The 20,089-nt window shown below is 44.3% G+C and overlaps 1 protein-coding gene across 2 annotated transcripts; it reads right to left on the reverse strand.

Annotated features, from left to right (window-relative positions):
• Positions 1 to 1,675: 1,675 nt before the first annotated feature.
• Positions 1,676 to 20,056, reverse strand: LOC133486244 (high-affinity choline transporter 1-like). 2 transcript variants are annotated; one of them, XM_061791113.1, is made up of 8 exons: positions 19,695 to 20,056; positions 16,237 to 16,350; positions 13,431 to 13,586; positions 12,233 to 12,381; positions 7,169 to 7,312; positions 6,543 to 6,696; positions 6,255 to 6,472; positions 1,676 to 5,545 (listed from the first exon to the last, which is right to left on the reverse strand). In XM_061791113.1, exons 1-8 carry the CDS (start codon positions 19,987 to 19,989, stop codon positions 4,970 to 4,972), a joined length of 1,806 nt encoding a protein of 601 aa, XP_061647097.1. In that variant the 5' UTR covers positions 19,990 to 20,056; the 3' UTR covers positions 1,676 to 4,969. The 2 variants fall into 2 exon arrangements, with proteins under 2 accessions (XP_061647097.1, XP_061647098.1); XM_061791114.1 differs by lacking the exon at positions 19,695 to 20,056 and adding an exon at positions 16,955 to 17,098.
• Positions 20,057 to 20,089: the final 33 nt, after the last annotated feature.

The following is a 20,089-nucleotide window of genomic DNA, read 5'->3' on the forward strand; positions in this document are numbered from 1 at the left end:
TTGACGCTGTTTATGATTGCATTGGGGGAAAAACAAATCTTTTTTTTTTGTTTGTTTGTTTGTGTTTGTTTCCCTATAGCCCCCACAATTCTTGAATAAGTGGGGATAAACCACCATTTAGCTAGTTTTTGGGGGGTTGAAAAAGAAGAAAAAAACAAATGAAAACAAAAAATCTACAGGTAGGTGAATCCGCAGGCGGGCCCAGTTGACGCCCCGCCGCTAATCCGAGCAAGCGACAGCTAACTCAAAACCACAAAGTAGGGTTTCAAGAGCCTTTTAGGGATTCAAACAGGGTAGGGTTTCAAATTATGGTTTCAAAACTGTTAGGGTTTCAAAGTAGGGTTTTAAAACAGTTAGGTTTTCAAATTAGGGGTTTAAAATGGGGTAAGAGTTTTAAAAACTTGGTTAGGGTTTCAAAGTAGGGTTTTAAAACTGGGTTAGGGTTTCAAATTAGGGTTTTAAAACAGGATTTAGGGTTTAAAGTAAGGTTTTTAAAACTTAGGTTTTCACAGGGTTTTAAATTAGGCTTGGGGTTTCAAAGCAGGATGTCAAAACAGGGTTAGGGTTTAAAAGTAGGGTTTCAAGACAGGGTTAGTGTTTCAATACAGTGTTTGGTTTTAAAATTAAGGTTTAAAAACAGGGTTAGAGTTTCAAATGAGGGTTTTAAATGGGGTTAGGGTTTTAAAGTAGGGTTTCAAGACAGGGTTAGTGTTTCAAAACAGTGTTAGAGTTTCCAATTAGGGTTTCAAAACAGGGTTTGTTTTTAAGTCAGGGTTTCAATACAGGGTTAGGGTTACAAATTTGGATTAGGGTTTCAAATTATGGTTTCAAAACACGGTTACGGTTTTTAAATTCAGTTTAAAAACGGGTAGGATTTCAAAACATGGTCAGGATTTCAAAACAAAAATTAGGGTTTTAAAACTGGGTTAGGGTTTCAAATTAGGGTTTTAAAACAGGGTTAGGGTTTCCATTTAGGGTTTCAATAAAGGGGCAGTGTTTTAAATTAGGATTCTAAAACAGGGTTAGTGTTTCAAAGTAGGGTTTTAAAACTGTGTTAGGGTTTCAAAACAGGCTTAAGGTTTCAAGGTAAGGTTTCAGGACAGGGTTCGGGTTTCGAGACATAGTTATTGTTTCAATTTAGTGTTTGAAGTCAGGGTTCAGGTTTCAAATTCGGGTTTCAAGACAGACTCGACTAAATGCAGACTTTATGTGCAACGTTTGACTCGGTAGCAGTTTGAGTCGTTTTCAGCACAAACGTCGGCATTAGCTACGTTAGCTCGCTAGAATCTTCTGGAAATTATTTGGCCACATCATGGAATATGAAGGATCAGAACGATGCAAATCTATTTACTCAGACTGGACGACCGGTAAGCACATCTGCTTCACAGTTCTGAGGACCGGGGTTCAAATCCCGACCCCGCCTGTGTGGAGTTTGCATGTTCTCCCCGTGCCTGCGTGCTTTTCTCCAGGCGCTCCGGTTTCCACCCACATCCCAAAAACATGCATGCTAGGTTAATTGAAGACCCTAAATTGTCCGTAGGTGTGAATGTGAGTGCCAATGCTTGTTTAGGGTTAGGGTACCCGTGACCCGCGTGGGGATAAGCGGTGTAGTTAATGGATGGATGGATTTTTGGGTAGGGAGGTGAAGAGCAAAGACCCACAAAACCATCACGAATAAGGATGGACGTCATTACTTTGTTTTAATAAACCAAGTGTCAACAACCTTGAAAAATGAACATTAGGTATTCTAGGCAGATTATAGACACATTCAAAGATGGATACAGTATGTACAGTATTTGAAGAGCGACGACTCACAACACTGTTGTTACTTTGTTTTATTAAACCCAGTGTCGACAACCTTGGAAAATGAAAGTTCTGCTTTTAGCAGATAATTGACAAAGTAAATATTTTTGGGTAAAGAGGTGAAAAGCGAAGACCCACAACACCATCAAGTCATCCTTACTTTGTTTTATTAAACCAAGTGTCAACAACCTTGGAAAAAAGAACATTACGTTTTGGACAGATTATAGACAAACGTATTCTGTATACTGCATATATTTGGGGAGAGCAAATACTTTCAACAAGGTTGTTATTTTGGTTTAATAAACCCAGTGTCGACGACCTCGGACAATGAACGTTTTGGTTTGAGCAGATTATTGACAAAGTACAGATGTACGTATAATATTTTTGGGCGGGTTAAGACACATCATCATCATCATCAAGAATGGAGCTGATTGCCGTGACTTTGTTGAAATAAATTTCGCGTTGCAACCTTGGAAAATGAACGTTTTGTTTCGAGAGTATCATCGACAAGTGTAAAGACGCGTTTACAATATATTTGGCGGGTGAAGAGAAGACACGTCACGGTTAAGAATGAAGAATGTAGCTGATCGCCATGACTTTGGTTGAATAAACCAAGTGCAAAGGAGCGTTGTCCTGTTTTGGCACGGCCGTAGCTTTTTTTCCAGTTCATTTCCGAAAACGGCGAAAAATGTCAACGTGAAGCAAAAACTTCTCCCGACGTGCATCCGGCACACAACACCCAAAAATAAATGCCCCCAAAAACCTCATCTGTGTGCTGCCCTGGTTTCGGCCCTCTCGTTAGAGGAAGCATCAAAGCGAGGACGCGGGAAGCAGGCGAGTGTCCTTCAAACGCCAACCGCGGCATGTGAGCTCTTAATATAGCAGCGGGCCGTTATCTTGGGCTCGCATGTCCGCCGGGACCGTTGTTCCCGGCAGGCTCGGCGTGTTGTCTGCGACGTGTACGCCGTACGCATTGTCGCCCAGATAGCGCGCGACCTCCTCCGGGGAGGTGTCGGGACAAGTCTCGCATGCCTGCCGCTCCCGACAACGACGGGTTCTTTTGGAGCCTGAGCCAAGTCGGCGCCAGGAAGAATGCAGCTGCTTGTCGTTACTTTGGTTTCAGAACCCGAGTGTTGACGTGGTTGGCAAATGAATGTCGCGCTTCCAGCAGATCAATGAAAAATATATCCGCGATGCATTTGATACAATATCCACATCAAGGTGGCCATGGTTGCTTTATTTTAATTAAACAAGTGTCAACAACCTGAAGAAATTCATGGTATGATTTGAGCAGATTATTGGCGAATTAAAAATGCACAGTCAATTGTTTTTTGTTTGGATGAAGGTCAAACGCAGCTGTCGTCGTCACTTTGTTTTAATGAACCAACTCTTGACCACCTTGGACGTTTTGAACAAATGATTGAAATACCTTTCATATTTTTTTTGTAAATCTTTTGTTGAAGACGCACTGTTAAGAATAAAGCTGGTCGTTGTTACTTTGTTTTGATAAACCAACCGCTGACAACCTTTGAAAATGGTCCTTTTGAAGAGAGGATTTAAAAAAGTATATACTGTATGCATATAACTTTGGCTTGAAAAAGAGACTCACAACGTCAACAATAAAGTTGGTTGTAGTTACTTTGTTTTAATAAACCAACTTGACAACTTTAGAAAATTAATGTGAAAAATTGTGTTTGGGGCAGATAATAGACAAGACACGCTAAGTCAAAGGGGGCTAACGAAGGGTTTAATGACAAATTATTCTCACTTGTTTGCATAGGCAGTCAGATTTTTGTATTTTTTTCTTCCCCGTACATTTTAAGTGCTCGTGCTTGAGAGCCCTTCTTATCGCTCCGTCGCGATACAATCAGCTGTTGACAATCACCTACTTGTCTAAGAAGCTAAAATACAATAAAAAAATAAGAAGAAAAAAAACAACATGTACAACATTTTGTTTTTACTGGCATTAGTCTCACAATCGGCTGGTGGCAAAGTCACTTGACGCTGAACACATTCGCGCACTTTTTTGGCAACAGTGGCCCCCTCCCGCCCCCTTCTGTCCGTGGCTGGAAGTGTCATTGCTGCATAAAATTGCAGAGAGGATGCTGAGCTCTTAAAACAGAGAGCATAGCTGTCGTTTTTTTCCGTGTACGCCGGTCAGCATACACGCCTATTAAAAAAAACAAAAACAAAAAACTAAACAAAAACTACAGTAATCCCCTGTATATTCGCGGCTCACTATTAATCAATTCACCCATTTGTATTTTATTTTTTTCACTTTTTCTGAAATGTCCTGACATGCTACAAGAAAACCACCAAAGCCCTGTCTGAATGGGAATTGGTGTCAAGGAAGTATGCTTTGATTTGTATGTCGGGGAGGAGCTAAATTAAGACCGGGTTGTTGCGGAGCGTTTGTTGTGTGCGCACATTTTTTTTCCAAATCAAATAGGCTACAAGCCGTTTTTGTTTTTGCTTTTAAGTGTTAAGGGTAATGTAAAATGAGTTTGGAACGCTATTAAACTGCTTTGGGTTCATACTTTTTGGTCCAATCAGATTACAGATTACATCAGCAGTGACGGCCCGTGTAACATAAACTATATTAGTAATGCGAGCGTTTCGTCAGCCAATCACATTCCAGATTTGTCCTCACAGGACAACACACCAACAAGTCAACTTCTGAAGGGCTTAAAAAAACAAAACAAAAACAAAGGTTTAGGAGTGGCCTAGTTAAAGTCCAGATTTGAATCCGATTGAAGTGCTGAAGCGTGACCATAAAAATGTAGTTCATGCTTGAAAATCCTCCAATGTTGCTGAATTAAAAAACGACTCTGCAAGGAAGAGTGGGCCAAAGCGTCTCCACGTAGATGTGAAAGATGAGGGGGAAAAAAAAACCATAGAAAAAGCGTTTGGGCTGAATTCGGACCCTGGACCTTGAGTTTGACACTACAAAACCAACAACAAAAACAAGTCCCTTTGTCATTCTTTGATTTTCGATTGCCAGTTGAAAACGCAAAAGAGGAAGGCGACACGGATCGCCGGTCACGAAGAGTTGGCGCTTCGGGGGTGGGGGGGGAGCTTGGTGTGATTACTGTACTTCGATTAAACTTGCATACATTTTGTTCCTAAACGACTCCATACAGTCGTGTTTAAATCAAAGTCACGCGCTCTAAAAATTGGATTCCAACATGGGCTCGCACACTTCGTTGCTCTCGTTCTGTTCCTTCACGTCCTCGTCGTCCTCGTCCTCGTCGTCCTCGTCTTTGACGCCGTACTTGGAGGCGTCCTGCGTCTCGGCCGAGTCCCGCGTCAGCACTTGAAAAAAGTCCCAGCGCTCGGAGATGACGCCCTTGTGGAAAAGCAGCGAGGTCAGGAAGGAGAAGGACAATATGGCCGCCACCGCCGACAGCATGCAGATGGTGCGGATGGGCCAGATCTGCACGTACACGCCGTTCACCAGCGCGCAGCCCGGGAAGCGGATGACGGGCGGGATGCCCAGCACGGGTTCGCCGCACAGGACCCGGAAGAGCATTCCGGTCAGGCAGCCCAGGACGGCGCCGTAGCCGTTGGACACGGCGAAGAAGAGGACGCACACCAGCTGCGGCAACATGAGCGTGTAGGTCAGGTCCGAACGCAGCAACCAGATCATCAGCACGCTGTTGTCCAGGAAGGTCAGCGACGTCCCCGCCAGGCCCACCGCCACCACCGACGCGCGGATCACCCACTGCAGCTCCTGCTCCGAAGCCTGCGCGGCGCCGACGACGACCACGACAAACGCAAACGCCGTTAGCCGTTTACCTTGTGTCGACAAGGTGCGAAAGTTCATGTTGTTTTGAGCAAATGAGGGAAAAAATATTCAATATATACCGTACGTACATACAGTACATATTTACATAATTCTGGGGAGTATGTACAGATTCAGCTGGTCGTTTTTACTTTGTTTTAATAAAGCAAGTGTTGTCAATTATGGGAAATGAATGTTATTTTATTGGGCAGATTAAAGGTTTTTCACAGCATATTTCTTGAGGGCCAGACTCACAACACCATCAGAAATAGAGCTGGTCGTCATTACTTTCTTTTAATTAACCTAGTGTTGACAACCTGAGAAAATGTGTTATGTTTTGAGCAGATGAGTGGAAAAAGATATTGTATGTCGTTTATGTATATAGATCTATACATAATTTGGGGTTTTTTTATGTAGAGATTCATAATGTCAACAATCTAGCGAGTCACTGTTACTTGGTTTGAATAAGTGTCGACAACATAGAAAATGGAACACCATGTTTTGGAGAATTGAAAATATACAGTTTGGGGGGAAGAGCAAAAACAAATCGATCAACAGTGAAGCTGGTCATTTTTTTTTGGAAATTAAACAAAGTCTGGACAATTTGGGGAAATTGGAGAAAGCTATTCTTGGGGCATAGGACTGAGAGTTTTTTTGCTGCCATCCTCACCTGCGTCCTGAGGATGTTCTTGTAGATGTTGGAGGTGAAGATGGAGGCGGCGGACAGCAGGGCCGAGTCGGTGGACGACATGACGGCGGCCGCCACGGCGCCGATGCCCACGATGGAGATGTACTGAGGGGTGAGGTGCTGCAGCACGATGGGCAGCACCAGGCCCGTCTGGCCTCGCTCGAACGGAGACGGAGAACCGTAAGACGTCATGTTCCAGTCTGGGAAGGCGCGCAAATCACAAGACTTTTCAATATGATTCTGCCGCATGTTGATCATCGCTCGCCTCACCCGTGGAGGCGGCCGCCGCGCCCAGCAGGATGGGAGGAATTCCCAGCGTGGGGACGATGAAGGCGGCGGCGAAACAACTGATCTTGGCCGTGGTGGACGAGGCGGCGGACAAAGTCCTCTGGTGGAAGTTCTGAAGGCCCAGGTTGCCCAAGCCCTGGACGAGAAGACGGGGAAAAAAAGTGAAGGCAAGACGAGGCGAGGAGATGGATGGCTGGATAGATAAATAGATAAATATGCAATATTCACACATACTGTAAGCACTTGTGTTAATAATATAGCACAAGCAGCAAAGTACAAAGATGGGAGGCAATTTAGCCAGATTGTAATCTCATCTAAACAAGAAAAGCGAATTAAGATGTTGCCATGTGGTTAGCAATAAATAGGCCAGAGTAATATTGTACAGCTAGTGCAAGGTGTGCTTTTGTTATTGGCAGTGCCATGTGACATAACGGTGAATTCTAATGCACCCAATATGTATGAAACATATGTAATTGTGTAACTAACTCCTCATAATATAGTCACATATTGTACAGTCAAACAACAAGCGCCAAAAGTATGACTCATGTACGGAATCTAAAAGCAAGCCCTCTTTGTGTTCGCCATCTCTATTTCCCGCTCCCGCTCACCAGGATCAAGAAGTTATCGATCCAGCGCCACACTCGGTTGTCCTCCAGCGTGCCGAGCCAGGGCGGCTGGAAGGTGTAGTTGGACGCCGTCCGCGTGATGTCCGTCACGGCCGGGCTCATCAGCGCGAAGGGAACGCACAGCCACTGCGGGAGTTTCAACCGCGACATCTTTACCTCGCTCCTCATCCACATGACGCTGAAAGCGATTCAGCTAATGATGTATTTTCAAGTACAAACAAAAGTTAGACAATTTGGAGTTCTACCAACGCAAATCCGCTGCGGGGGTTTGAACAACGATGACGCTTGTTAGCATGCTTCTTGCCGAAGAGTTTAAACTACAACAGGGTGGTAAACCTCTCAAAACGATGCAGAGAAAGGTCCGGATCACGATTGGCAGCGGCGGAAGTTAAGACCAGCTGCGGACAGCTAGATGCTCAACGTAATGTATAGTAAGTGCACAACAAAGAGTCTTTTGTGATATATGCATTAAAAACAATCCAATAAAATACATCAATAAATAAATGGCTAATAGGGAAGTAGTACGCGATGTTTTGATGGGGTAGGAAGCAGCGTGGCAGATGAATCTGAAAAGATATGTGCGAGTGGGTTTTTAGTGAGTCTTAAACCTCTGCAGTGGAAAGCTACTTTGGTGTTTTGGGACCTTTATGGCTGTAAAACAGGGATGGATGAATGGATAGCAGATAAATCATTGTGTGACAATTACATTTTTACAAATTGGTTGGTGGTTGCATCCTGAGACATAAGAGCAGCAACAACAACAACACTAACCACCACCAACAACAACACCTTACAACAGCAACATCATCATCAATGCCAACAGCCCCAACAACAATGGCAACAACACCGCTGGTGCCACCAACACCAAAAACAACAACAATAGTAACAACAAACACCAACACCATCATCAATGCCAACATCACCACCAACAACAGTAACAACAGCAATACCATCATCAACATCAACACCACCACCACCACCACCAACAACACAACCAAAAACAACAACACACGAGCAAAAACAACCACTTCTATCACCAGCAACACCACCACATCAACAACACACTAACAAAAACAACAACACACTAACAAAAACAACCCCAACCACCAACAGCAACACCACAACAACAAAAACAGCCGCCACCAACAACAACACCTTACAACAGCAACATCATCATCAATGCCAACAGCCCAAACAACAATGGCAACAACACCGCTGGTGCCACCAACACCAAAAACAACAACAATAGTAACAACAAACACCAACACCATCATCAATGCCAACATCACCACCAACAACAGTAACAACAGCAATACCATCATCAACATCAACACCACCACCACCACCACCAACAACACAACCAAAAACAACAACACACGAGCAAAAACAACCACTTCTATCACCAGCAACACCACCACATCAACAACACACTAACAAAAACAACAACACACTAACAAAAACAACCCCAACCACCAACAGCAACACCACAACAACAAAAACAGCCGCCACCAACAACAACACCTTACAACAGCAACATCATCATCAATGCCAACAGCCCAAACAACAATGGCAACAACACCGCTGGTGCCACCAACACCAAAAACAACAACAATAGTAACAACAAACACCAACACCATCATCAATGCCAACATCACCACCAACAACAGTAACAACAGCAATACCATCATCAACACCACCACCACCACCAACAACACAACCAAAAACAACAACACACGAGCAAAAACAACCACTTCTATCACCAGCAACACCACCACATCAACAACACACTAACAAAAACAACAACACACTAACAAAAACAACCCCAACCACATACAGCAACACCACAACAACAAAAACAGCCGCCACCAACAACAACACCTAACAACAGCAACATCATCATCAATGCCAACAGCCCCAACAACAATGGCAACAACACCGCTGGTGCCACCAACACCAAAAACAACAACAATAGTAACAACAAACACCAACACCATCATCAATGCCAACATCACTACCAACAAGTAACAACAGCAATACCATCATCAACATCAACACCACCACCACCACCAACAACACAACCAAAAACAACAACACACGAGCAAAAACAACCACTTCTATCACCAGCAACACCACCACATCAACAACACACTAACAAAAACAACAACACACTAACAAAAACAACCCCAACCACCAACAGCAACACCACAACAACAAAAACAGCCGCCACCAACAACAACACCTTACAACAGCAACATCATCATCAATGCCAACAGCCCCAACAACAATGGCAACAACACCGCTGGTGCCACCAACACCAAAAACAACAACAATAGTAACAACAAACACCAACACCATCATCAATGCCAACATCACCACCAACAACAGTAACAACAGCAATACCATCATCAACACCACCACCACCACCAACAACACAACCAAAAACAACAACACACGAGCAAAAACAACCACTTCTATCACCAGCAACACCACCACATCAACAACACACTAACAAAAACAACAACACACTAACAAAAACAACCCCAACCACATACAGCAACACCACAACAACAAAAACAGCCGCCACCAACAACAACACCTAACAACAGCAACATCATCATCAATTCCAACAGCCCCAACAACAATGGCAACAACACCGCTGGTGCCACCAACACCAAAAACAACAACAATAGTAACAACAAACACCAACACCATCATCAATGCCAACATCACTACCAACAAGTAACAACAGCAATACCATCATCAACATCAACACCACCACCACCACCAACAACACAACCAAAAACAACAACACACGAGCAAAAACAACCACTTCTATCACCAGCAACACCACCACATCAACAACACACTAACAAAAACAACAACACACTAACAAAAACAACCCCAACCACCAACAGCAACACCACAACAACAAAAACAGCCGCCACCAACAACAACACCTTACAACAGCAACATCATCATCAATGCCAACAGCCCAAACAACAATGGCAACAACACCGCTGGTGCCACCAACACCAAAAACAACAACAATAGTAACAACAAACACCAACACCATCATCAATGCCAACATCACCACCAACAACAGTAACAACAACAGCAACACCATCATCAACGTCAACACCACCACCAACAACACAACCAAAAACAACAACACATGAGCAAAAACAACCACTTCTATCACCAGCAACACCACCACATCAACAACACACTAACAAAAACAACAACATACTAACAAAAACAACCCCAACCACCAACAGCAACACCACAACAACAAAAACAGCCGCCACCAACAACAACACCGCAACAACAAAAACAGCCGCCACCAACAACAACACACAAACAAAAACAACCACCAACAACAACACACGAACAAAAACAACCACCAACAACAACACACTAACAAAAACAACCACCAGCAACAACACACAAACCAAAACAGCCACCACCCCCAACAACAACACACTAACAAAATCAACCCTCACCAACAACAACACCACACTAACAAAAACAGCCACCACCACCAACAACACACAAACAAAAACAACCACCAACAACAACACACTAACAAAAACAACCACCAGCAACAACACACAAACCAAAACAGCCACCACCCCCAACAACAACACACTAACAAAATCAACCCTCACCAACAACAACACCACACTAACAAAAACAGCCACCAACAACACCACACGAACAAAAACAACCACCAACAACAACACACAAACAGAAACAACCACCAACAACAACAACACACGAACAAAAGCAACCACCAACAACAACACACTAACAAAAACAACCACCAGCAACAACACACGAACCAAAACAGCCACCACCCCCAACAACAACACACTAACAAAATCAACCCTCACCAACAACACCACAACAACACACTAACAAAAACAGCCACCACCACCAACAACAACACACAAACAAAAACAACCACCAACAACAACACACGAACAAAAACAACCACCAACAACAACACACTAACAAAAACAACCACCAGCAACAACACACAAACCAAAACAGCCACCACCCCCAACAACAACACACTAACAAAATCAACCCTCACCAACAACAACACCACACTAACAAAAACAGCCACCAACAACACCACACGAACAAAAACAACCACCAACAACAACACACAAACAGAAACAACCACCAACAACAACAACACACGAACAAAAGCAACCACCAACAACAACACACTAACAAAAACAACCACCAGCAACAACACACGAACCAAAACAGCCACCACCCCCAACAACAACACACTAACAAAATCAACCCTCACCAACAACACCACAACAACACACTAACAAAAACAGCCACCACCACCAACAACAACACACAAACAAAAACAACCACCAACAACAACACACGAACAAAAACAACCACCAACAACAACACACTAACAAAAACAACCACCAGCAACAACACACAAACCAAAACAGCCACCACCCCCAACAACAACACACTAACAAAATCAACCCTCACCAACAACAACAACACACTAACAAAAACAGCCACCACCACCAACAACAACACACTAACACAAACATCTGCCACCAACAACAACACACTAATAAAAACAACCACCACCAACAACAGTAACAACAACACAACCAACAACAACACCCAACAACAGCAACATCATCAATGTCAACACCACCAACAACAACAACACAACCAAAAACAACAACATACTAGCAAAAACAACCACCTCTATCACCAGCAATAACACCACATACATAAGACACGAACAAAAAACAACCACCACCAACAACAACAACAACGCCGCAACCAAAAACAACAGCCACCAACAACAGCCAGAAAAACAAGAACAATCACCAACACCCAGTCGACCGTGGGCGGGGTTACACGAGGGGATGTCGTCAATCCTTGCCAACTGTGGGCCTATGAAGCCCTTTGAGACTCTTTTGTGATTTGTGATAAACGCGACTTGACGCCACCACCGCCACGACAACCAGAACGCCAGCAGTAACGAGAGCAGCTACTCACCAGGCTGATGAAGATGAGCACCAGCTGGATGATGTCCGTGTAGGCCACCGAGTAGAGTCCGCCCAGCAGCGTGTACGTGATGGCCACGGCGGCCGAGATCCAGATGCTCACCGTGTACGACAGATCCAGGATCACGCTCATGGTCACGCCTGTTGCACACACGTTTTTACATTTACATTTTGCAACCCTTTCAGCTTGCTCCTGGACGCTTTTGGACATGTACAGACATTACAAGTCTTTTTTTCCCCTTGCTTCTTTTCTCCAAAACGTTTTTATCCAAGGTCAGTTAGTCATTAGTATACAATACTCTTCGTGTTATTTTTGGTAACCCTTTAAATTCCAGTTCGTTTGCACAATGTGCATGAACACAAACACAAAACGATTAAAAACACGAATGTCCAGCGTAGAGAGAGCCCAGAGGGTCCAAAAAAAAAAACAACAACACGACCAACCGACCGTTGGTTCTCACTTTACTGAGAACCAACGGTAAGTAGACAGGAACCATAACAATAACTCTCAGCAACACAGTTGGATTATGTGGCCTGGTGAGCACAATAACACAGATGCCGTGTTTTCCTTGTCAGTTATTACTCATCATTTGTGCCACGAGGGCGCTGTCGCTCCGTCGGGGCTACAAAAACACCCGCCGCTTAACCCATACACACTCTTTAATTCACCGCAAAGTACTCTTTTCTGGTGGCGAATATTGTTACACGCATTGATATTGATCAAATGTCTGCAGGCAGGTCGGCATTCCAAATGAGAATCTGTTCTCAGTTGCCCTACCTGGATAAATAAAGCTTGAATAAATAAGAAGAAGAACTTCAAAAGTCTCCCCACTAAAACAAACCCAGTCATATTATTTCATTCCCTCAACCGATGAGAATCCATCGGAATCGGATTATTCTTATCGATTCCGATTCCCACTTAACCAAGTACATTTCCAAAATAATCTTCCCGACTTTCACCCTTCCGACAAGATATAACTCGTAACTTTTGCGGAAGTAGCAACACAGCTAAACGCGTCGGCGCCCTAAATTCCATCTCGTTTGGCGTCGGGACGACGGGCGCGGGAAAACACCGCACACACATTTGCTGTATATAGACAAGCTATAAGCGGACGTATGCGTCGGACTCCACACGTGCGGCGCGCAGCTGCCGCGGCGCGCACAAGTATCGCGTGCGGAGGCATTCTTACCTAATCCAATCAGCGTGCCCGTCACCCACATTATCTCGGAGACGAGCGCGGCCAGAGACAGGGCGGCCGTGGCCGCTTTGCCGTACTTGATGTGGAACGGGTCCATCATGGTCACGTACTTGCTGTTGCGCATCGGCTCGGCGAAGAACAGGCCGCCTTCGGGACGCAAAAAAAAGACAAAGAGAAAAATTGCGTCGGGGGTTTACTTGCGCGCCGTCGGCTGGAATTCGACATTATGACGGCAAGCGTGCGATCGTTGACAGCGAATCGTGCTTCTTTCCCTTTCGGCGTGTCGTCCTTTTCCACGCGAGCCCGTCTCCTCCATCGTCCTCTCGAACACCAACTGCCCCCATGTTCGCCCTCACCGTAACCCTTGTTGACAGCCCGCACCCAGGCTTGAAACCCCAACCTCGGCTTGAAACCTTAACCCTTGTTTAAAGCCCTACTTGTAAACACATTTTTACCCTGGCTGGAAACTTGAATTTAGCACCCTAACTCTGATTTGAAATACTAACATGGCCTTGAAACCCTAACCCAGGCTTGAAACCTGAATTTAGACACCTTACACTGGTTTGAAATCCTAATTTGAAACTTTAACCTAGACTTGAAACCTTAACTCCTCTTTAAAACCCTAACAACATACTACAAACCCAAACCGTAGCTTTATAACCTAATTTGAAACCTTAATCCTTGTTTGGAACCCTAATTAAAAACCCGACTCTAGATTTGAAACCCCAATTTTAAACCCTAACCCAGGCTTGAAACCCCAATTTGAAGCCTTAACCCTGCTTTTAAACCCGAACCAAGGCTTGAAACCTTAATTTGAAACCTTAACTCTTGTTTGAAACCCTAATTGCTTGAAACAATCATTTGAAATCATAACCCGCACAAACAACAACGTTTTAACAGTGAACTTCAACTCGGAGTGACAAATAAACAGCTGGATGCAAGCACGCTTTGCATCTCATTTCGAGAAATGTGCGAGTCGTCGTTTCCTTTCCGCAAAGTGACGTTATACGATAGTCTTCCGCTTCTCGACAGCGCGAATGTGAGAAAAGGCGCAAAGGAATACTTTCAACGTGTCTTTGACATGTTTTGTTCGGTGTGACGTAAAATACAGAATGTGCCTCTGCTCAGTAAAAAAGGTTGGGAAAATCGGAGTTAAGGAACCGTTACATAATACATGAGACGCTGCGAGGAACTACTAAAGACACACACATATACACACACACGGGGAGAGAAAATGTCCGCTGATCAAGAGTAAGAGGATCAATCATGTGACATTCATGTGGCGAAGGAATGTCCGCTAATCTGCACGTCCAGTACGTGACCTTACGCAACGTGTCGTCTGAGCGCGCTTATGTCATGTCGCATTTATTTATTGATTTTTTTAATCCCGCCCACCCAGCGTTTATGTTATCAAGACTCCTTTAATATCTGTTCGTTTCGTCGGCCATCCATTGTTGAATCACTGTCATGTCAACATGCTATTAGCATAAACGCCATGTGGCTTTATTTCATGCATTTGGTAACTCTATGCTAAAAATGGAAAAATGGACTTCTGCTACATTCAGTCCTATTACACAAATGGAGAGTTTCAGTACAATAAAACAATGACATTAAAAAAAAAATAATTGTAATCCTCTGAGATGGGCGAATACACTTTTTGAGATTTAGAGTTGGCCCGTTTATTTTATCTTTCATTCATTTATTTTGAATCATAAAACTTGGATATAAAATACAGATGAAATAAAAGAACAACAACATAAAAAAAGGTTTGACTTTTCATCATGTATTACACGGATACCGACGCTTTTTGATGATCTCGCTATGGCTGTATTGTGATACTGCTTTATATCGAGAACCTTCTAGATTTTCAACATCTCAATGGATATGATTTTCATAACAGGTGAAAATCATATCGGAAAATGGTTTTCTTCCGTTATATCACTGTGTCAATATATCAACAATCGCAATACCGAAACATATGCCTCGCTGTGTTCTCGCCCTCACGCCGCTCTGTCGCTTTAAGAGATTTCCAGTGTGACCTTGGAAGCTATCAGTTAAGCACTCGAAGGTCATAACAATGAAGAGCACATAACGCAGGCTGCATACGTCGGCATCGTAAATCTGTTCAAAAATGTTATTGTGTCAGGCATTCACGTTATTCTGCACTCAAAAAAACAATCTTTTGATGATGTCGCCACTTTTTTGCCCTCCAGAATTCCACATTTTCCATCTCCACCAAACTTCATTATTGTCATTATTACACCGATATTTGGAGTTCTACTCCTTCCACATTTCTCACGTTTTCGCCCCCACACAATTCCCCAAATAATGACGAAATTGTAAAAGTGTTGTTTCATCTTTTGAAATTGTTCAGCGCATTCGATTTGCCGCCGCGTTTGTGTGTTGTCGTGCTACATTTCGCCATTTCAAATGTTCCAATCCCACATTTCACTGAATTTGAGTTGATGGTCAGCATTCTGTAATGATTGTTGTTATGGTCGCGATCACGTGCTGCTTCCAGCCAGGCTTTGTGGTCCCACTTTTTATTCTCCTGAACCAAAGAGGCGTCAGCCCCGGACCTCGTAAACCCTATTTGGACTCGGACGCCAACACGACTTAAGTGTTCTTAAGGACACAAATCCTCCTGTTGTGATGGCGCGAGGAGACTCTCCTTGTTTGGACGTCACCGCTTCGGTTTTTCGGGGGTATTTTTTCGTCGCGCTTTGAGCAAATGTCGCCACGGCGGCGAGCGAAAGGCGCTGAGCCGCTACGGCGTGCCCTAAAAAGGAGCGCTCACCGAAGATGAAGCACACGGTGGCCGTGACGGGCATGACGGCCCAGATGAGCCCCATGGACGGGTTGTACACGGCCTCGGCGGTGCCCACGATGAACCCGCCGCCGACCCACGTGGCTGTGGAGACACACACACACATCATATTTAGCCTTTTGATATCATGCACAAATTGAATCTTTATGCATAATTCATGTATCATATTTACATCATCTTTAATGCCTATACAGTTCTTATATACCATTCATCATATTGTATGTATGTACAGCACCTACAGAAACGTAAAGTGAAAGTTCATGTCCACGCAGCCAATCAGGACGCCGACCAGAGTCATGTGACCTTCAGTCTTCAGTGACATGTTGGATTTGTTAAGAATTGGGGAATTTTCCAAACAAAGATGCGCTGTTGAGTGCCGTCCACTAATACATTATTAACTGGTAAACTGTTACCGGTTAACCGTTACCATTATTCACCGGTAACATTTTAAAGTAGCGTTCTGTGAAACCGGTACTTTCATACAATTCTTTATTACTGGCGTCAACTCTTTTTGACATTCAACTACTTCCTTATTTGTTATCTGATTCAAGTCATTCAGGACATGGCTGCTATTATTTGTCACCTTCCCTCAAAATGTCCACATTTCCCGCCCCAAAAATCCCATTCATTCCCAATGAGAAGTCTTTTCACGTTTTCCGCAAGGCCCTACAGCATGTCGGTGACTGACCTTCCTCAGAAGCAGAAGGTTCAATCTCCAAGTTGAACTTCGAATAACGGCGAACCTATGAAGATTTAAATCATGACGACGATCTATGGAGGCTCCCGCCCACACCCGCTAATTATTCCACGCAGACGATTCGGAAATAACTCTCAAAACACGGGAGATCTTCGAGCTCCGTTTTCTCCAAATGAGCAAAAACTGGTTCATTCCTAGCCAACGACTTTGTGAGTAAATTGAGACGAGATCATCATTACTTCACTATTCATACTTTTTGTGATATTTTTGTTTGGTGGTGTGTCGTGAGAGTTTTCTCATCGTCAATAAAGATTGGGAAACACGGCAATAGGATTTCGAAGAAAACCGATCACACAAGAGAATCGTATTAGCTTTGTGTTCGGCCGATCAGGTCCACATTTCATGTGGCAGTTCGTACATTCACGTTTGGGAGAGATCGGCAGATTTTTCTCATAACTTCATCAAATATCTGCCTTGGGTCAACAAATGCTGTCATGTACATATTTAAAATTCTATATACATTTCATCGAATATATTCATAACATTTAACGTATAAGTATCATATTTGCGCCATACTTAAGACCTATATCTGATTTAGCACAAGTGTGTTTGTTTTTCGGGGTGCGGATGCGTGCGCGCACTCAGCACGCGGGAATCGACGAATCGCGCGAAACCGATCGATCGTGTCCGGAAGCCAAAGTGGGCCAAACGGAGCGCAGTACTCGGTTGCGAGCAGCGGAGGCGCTGCCGCGATGGCCGGCACGAATACTGTCAAGTACGGTACGCAAAGTACTGTACCGAGTTCCTGTGGAAAGGGTCTCGCTCCCCTTCACCGCTCGCACTCCACTACGCCAACTTGTCCTGCTAATTTTAGGTTTGGCAACAATTTTGCAAGACGAAACTAACGAAGGTATTTCAACGTCCTGACCCCATTAACTTTGATCTTTGAGCTCCGACGCACAAATAGGTGTTAAGTGTAAATCTAATACTTCATGAGAAAATCATTCAAAGGTTGCGCTAAAGTTGAAAGTGCTCCGCACTTCTAACGTGTCACATTTACGTTGTATTTAATTTGTATCCACTCTTAATGCATCATTTTTTTCTCAAATAAAATTCGATGTCCTAATGTACCTTATGTACATACTGTGGTTATAAAAATTCTTAAATATGGCGTAAATGAAAAAAAAAAAAAAAAAAAACCCAGCAAGATAAATGACTCCATCACTTTTTTCCATCATTAATGAACAACTTCAAAATCTTTTCAAGAAGGGAATGAAATACAAATATGAAACTGAAATAATGTGGTTGCACAAGTGTGCACACCCTCTTATAACTGGGATGTGACTGCGTTCAGAATGAACCAATCACATTCAAATTCACTTTCGAGGGGAGTCAACACACCTGGCCACTTTGAAAGTGCCTCTGACTAACCCCAAATCCTTTTCGGCTGTTCTAGTAGGCTTTTCCCGACCATGTTTTATGCTTCTCTGAAGGTTTTGTGTTCACATTTGGAACTGTTCATAATTCCCTCCACCTTGACGAAGGCCCCAGTTCCAGCTGAAGTAAAACTAGTAATGATGCTGCCAGCGCCATGCTTCCCTGTTGCCATGGTGTTGTTTTTGCGCCAAGCATACCTTTTGGAATTATGGCCCAAAAAGTTCAGCCTCGTGTGTTTTTGTAGCCAAGCTCGGATATTTTCCTTTGAAGGTAAGATCTTGCCACCCTAGCCCATAGCCCAGATATGGAAAACGAGAGTTTGTCGCTCACCCGTACTTAACAGCCATTACTTGCCAGAAATTCCTGCAGGTCCTTCCGCCTCTTGGCAGCCTTCCTAACTCGTTTCCTTGTCGTCTTTTCATCACTTTTGGTGGGAAGTCCAGTTCTTGGAAATGTCTCTGTTGTGCAATATTTTCTGCACCCCTCTCTCGACTAACACCGTGGGGCAACAAGATACCTCTGATGCTTTGGACGTTCTCTACAGACCGTGGCTTTGTGCTGTAAGATGCAACGGCAAAAATGTCAGGAAACGCCTACAAGAACACCGGAACTTTATTTGGGGTTAATCAGAGGCACTTTAAAAGTTGGCAAGTGTGCGCTGCCCCCATTTAACAAGAGTTTGAATGTGACCGCGAAAGTGGGAACACAGCCACATCCCCAGTGATAAGAGGGTGTGCATACTTGTGCAACCACATTATCTTAGTTATTTATTTTGACTTCCCCTCTATAAAAGATGTTTTGATGTACCTTATTTACATGATCGTGAACGTCTATCCACCTGTAATGTATTTTTCTTGCATGTATAAGCTTTTGGTCTCGATTTACTGGTTGCATTCCCTCCGCCATTATAACTCACGTCATGTGCCGTACTGACATCATACGTCATGTTCTGCGTGTCTCTAATCGGTACCGTTTTCACACGTGTACCTCTTTGATGTCCTATTTAATGCCTATGCATTACTACATCCTATTTCACATCCATACACCTATAGTGCAACTGAATGTCCTATGCGTACCATTTGCACATCCTATTTGAGTCTTGCACAGGCGCGTAGCTGTAATGTAGCGCGTTTTCCATATTTCATGCCGTCTATGGGCCTCAAACGGCGCAATGAGAGTTGAGTCGTCACGTGCGGGAGGAGGTGAAACGGAGGTCGAATTCGGATTCACTTGACACATTTGACGGCGGCAAAAACACCGAGAATCTTCGGCGGCGCCGGTGGTGTGTACTCGCCCGTCATGGTGAAGATGCCGACGGCCAGGTTGATGCCGCGGTTGCCGAGCAGCGCCATCTCCGTCTGGTCTCCGCGGCCCTTCTTGGCCTCCCGCTTGGACTTGAAGGAGGCCCACACGCCGATGGCGAGCACCAGCAGGTAGAAGAACATCATGACGCTCACGCCGGGGATGTTGAGGGCCATGATGGACGAGCGGGAGGACGACGACGACGCAGCGACCGAGACACCGAGAGGCCGAGCCTTAGTGGCGGCGGCTCGGCGAACACCCCACCCCAACCCCACCCCGCATCGCATCGCACCGCACCGCACCGCACCGCAGCGCCCCCTCCCCTTCCCTTCCCTTCCCTTCCCTTCCCTTCCCTTCCCCACCGCCGCCTCGAGCCGGGCGAGGGGG

The sequence above is a fragment of the Phyllopteryx taeniolatus genome, chromosome 11, assembly GCF_024500385.1.
Source record: "Phyllopteryx taeniolatus isolate TA_2022b chromosome 11, UOR_Ptae_1.2, whole genome shotgun sequence".
In the NCBI taxonomy this organism is placed as follows: domain Eukaryota; kingdom Metazoa; phylum Chordata; class Actinopteri; order Syngnathiformes; family Syngnathidae; genus Phyllopteryx; species Phyllopteryx taeniolatus.

Coding starts and splice junctions, on each gene's coding strand:
- LOC133486244 (XM_061791113.1), bottom strand. CDS start 19,989: ATGCGATGCGGGGTGGGGTTGGGGTGGGGTGTTCGCCGAGCCGCCGCC. Junction 13,587..16,236: donor CACCGTGTGCTTCATCTTCG/GTGAGCGCTCCT, acceptor TGCGTCCCGAAG/GCGGCCTGTTCTTCGCCGAG. Junction 6,697..7,168: donor TCGATAACTTCTTGATCCTG/GTGAGCGGGAGC, acceptor CTTCTCGTCCAG/GGCTTGGGCAACCTGGGCCT.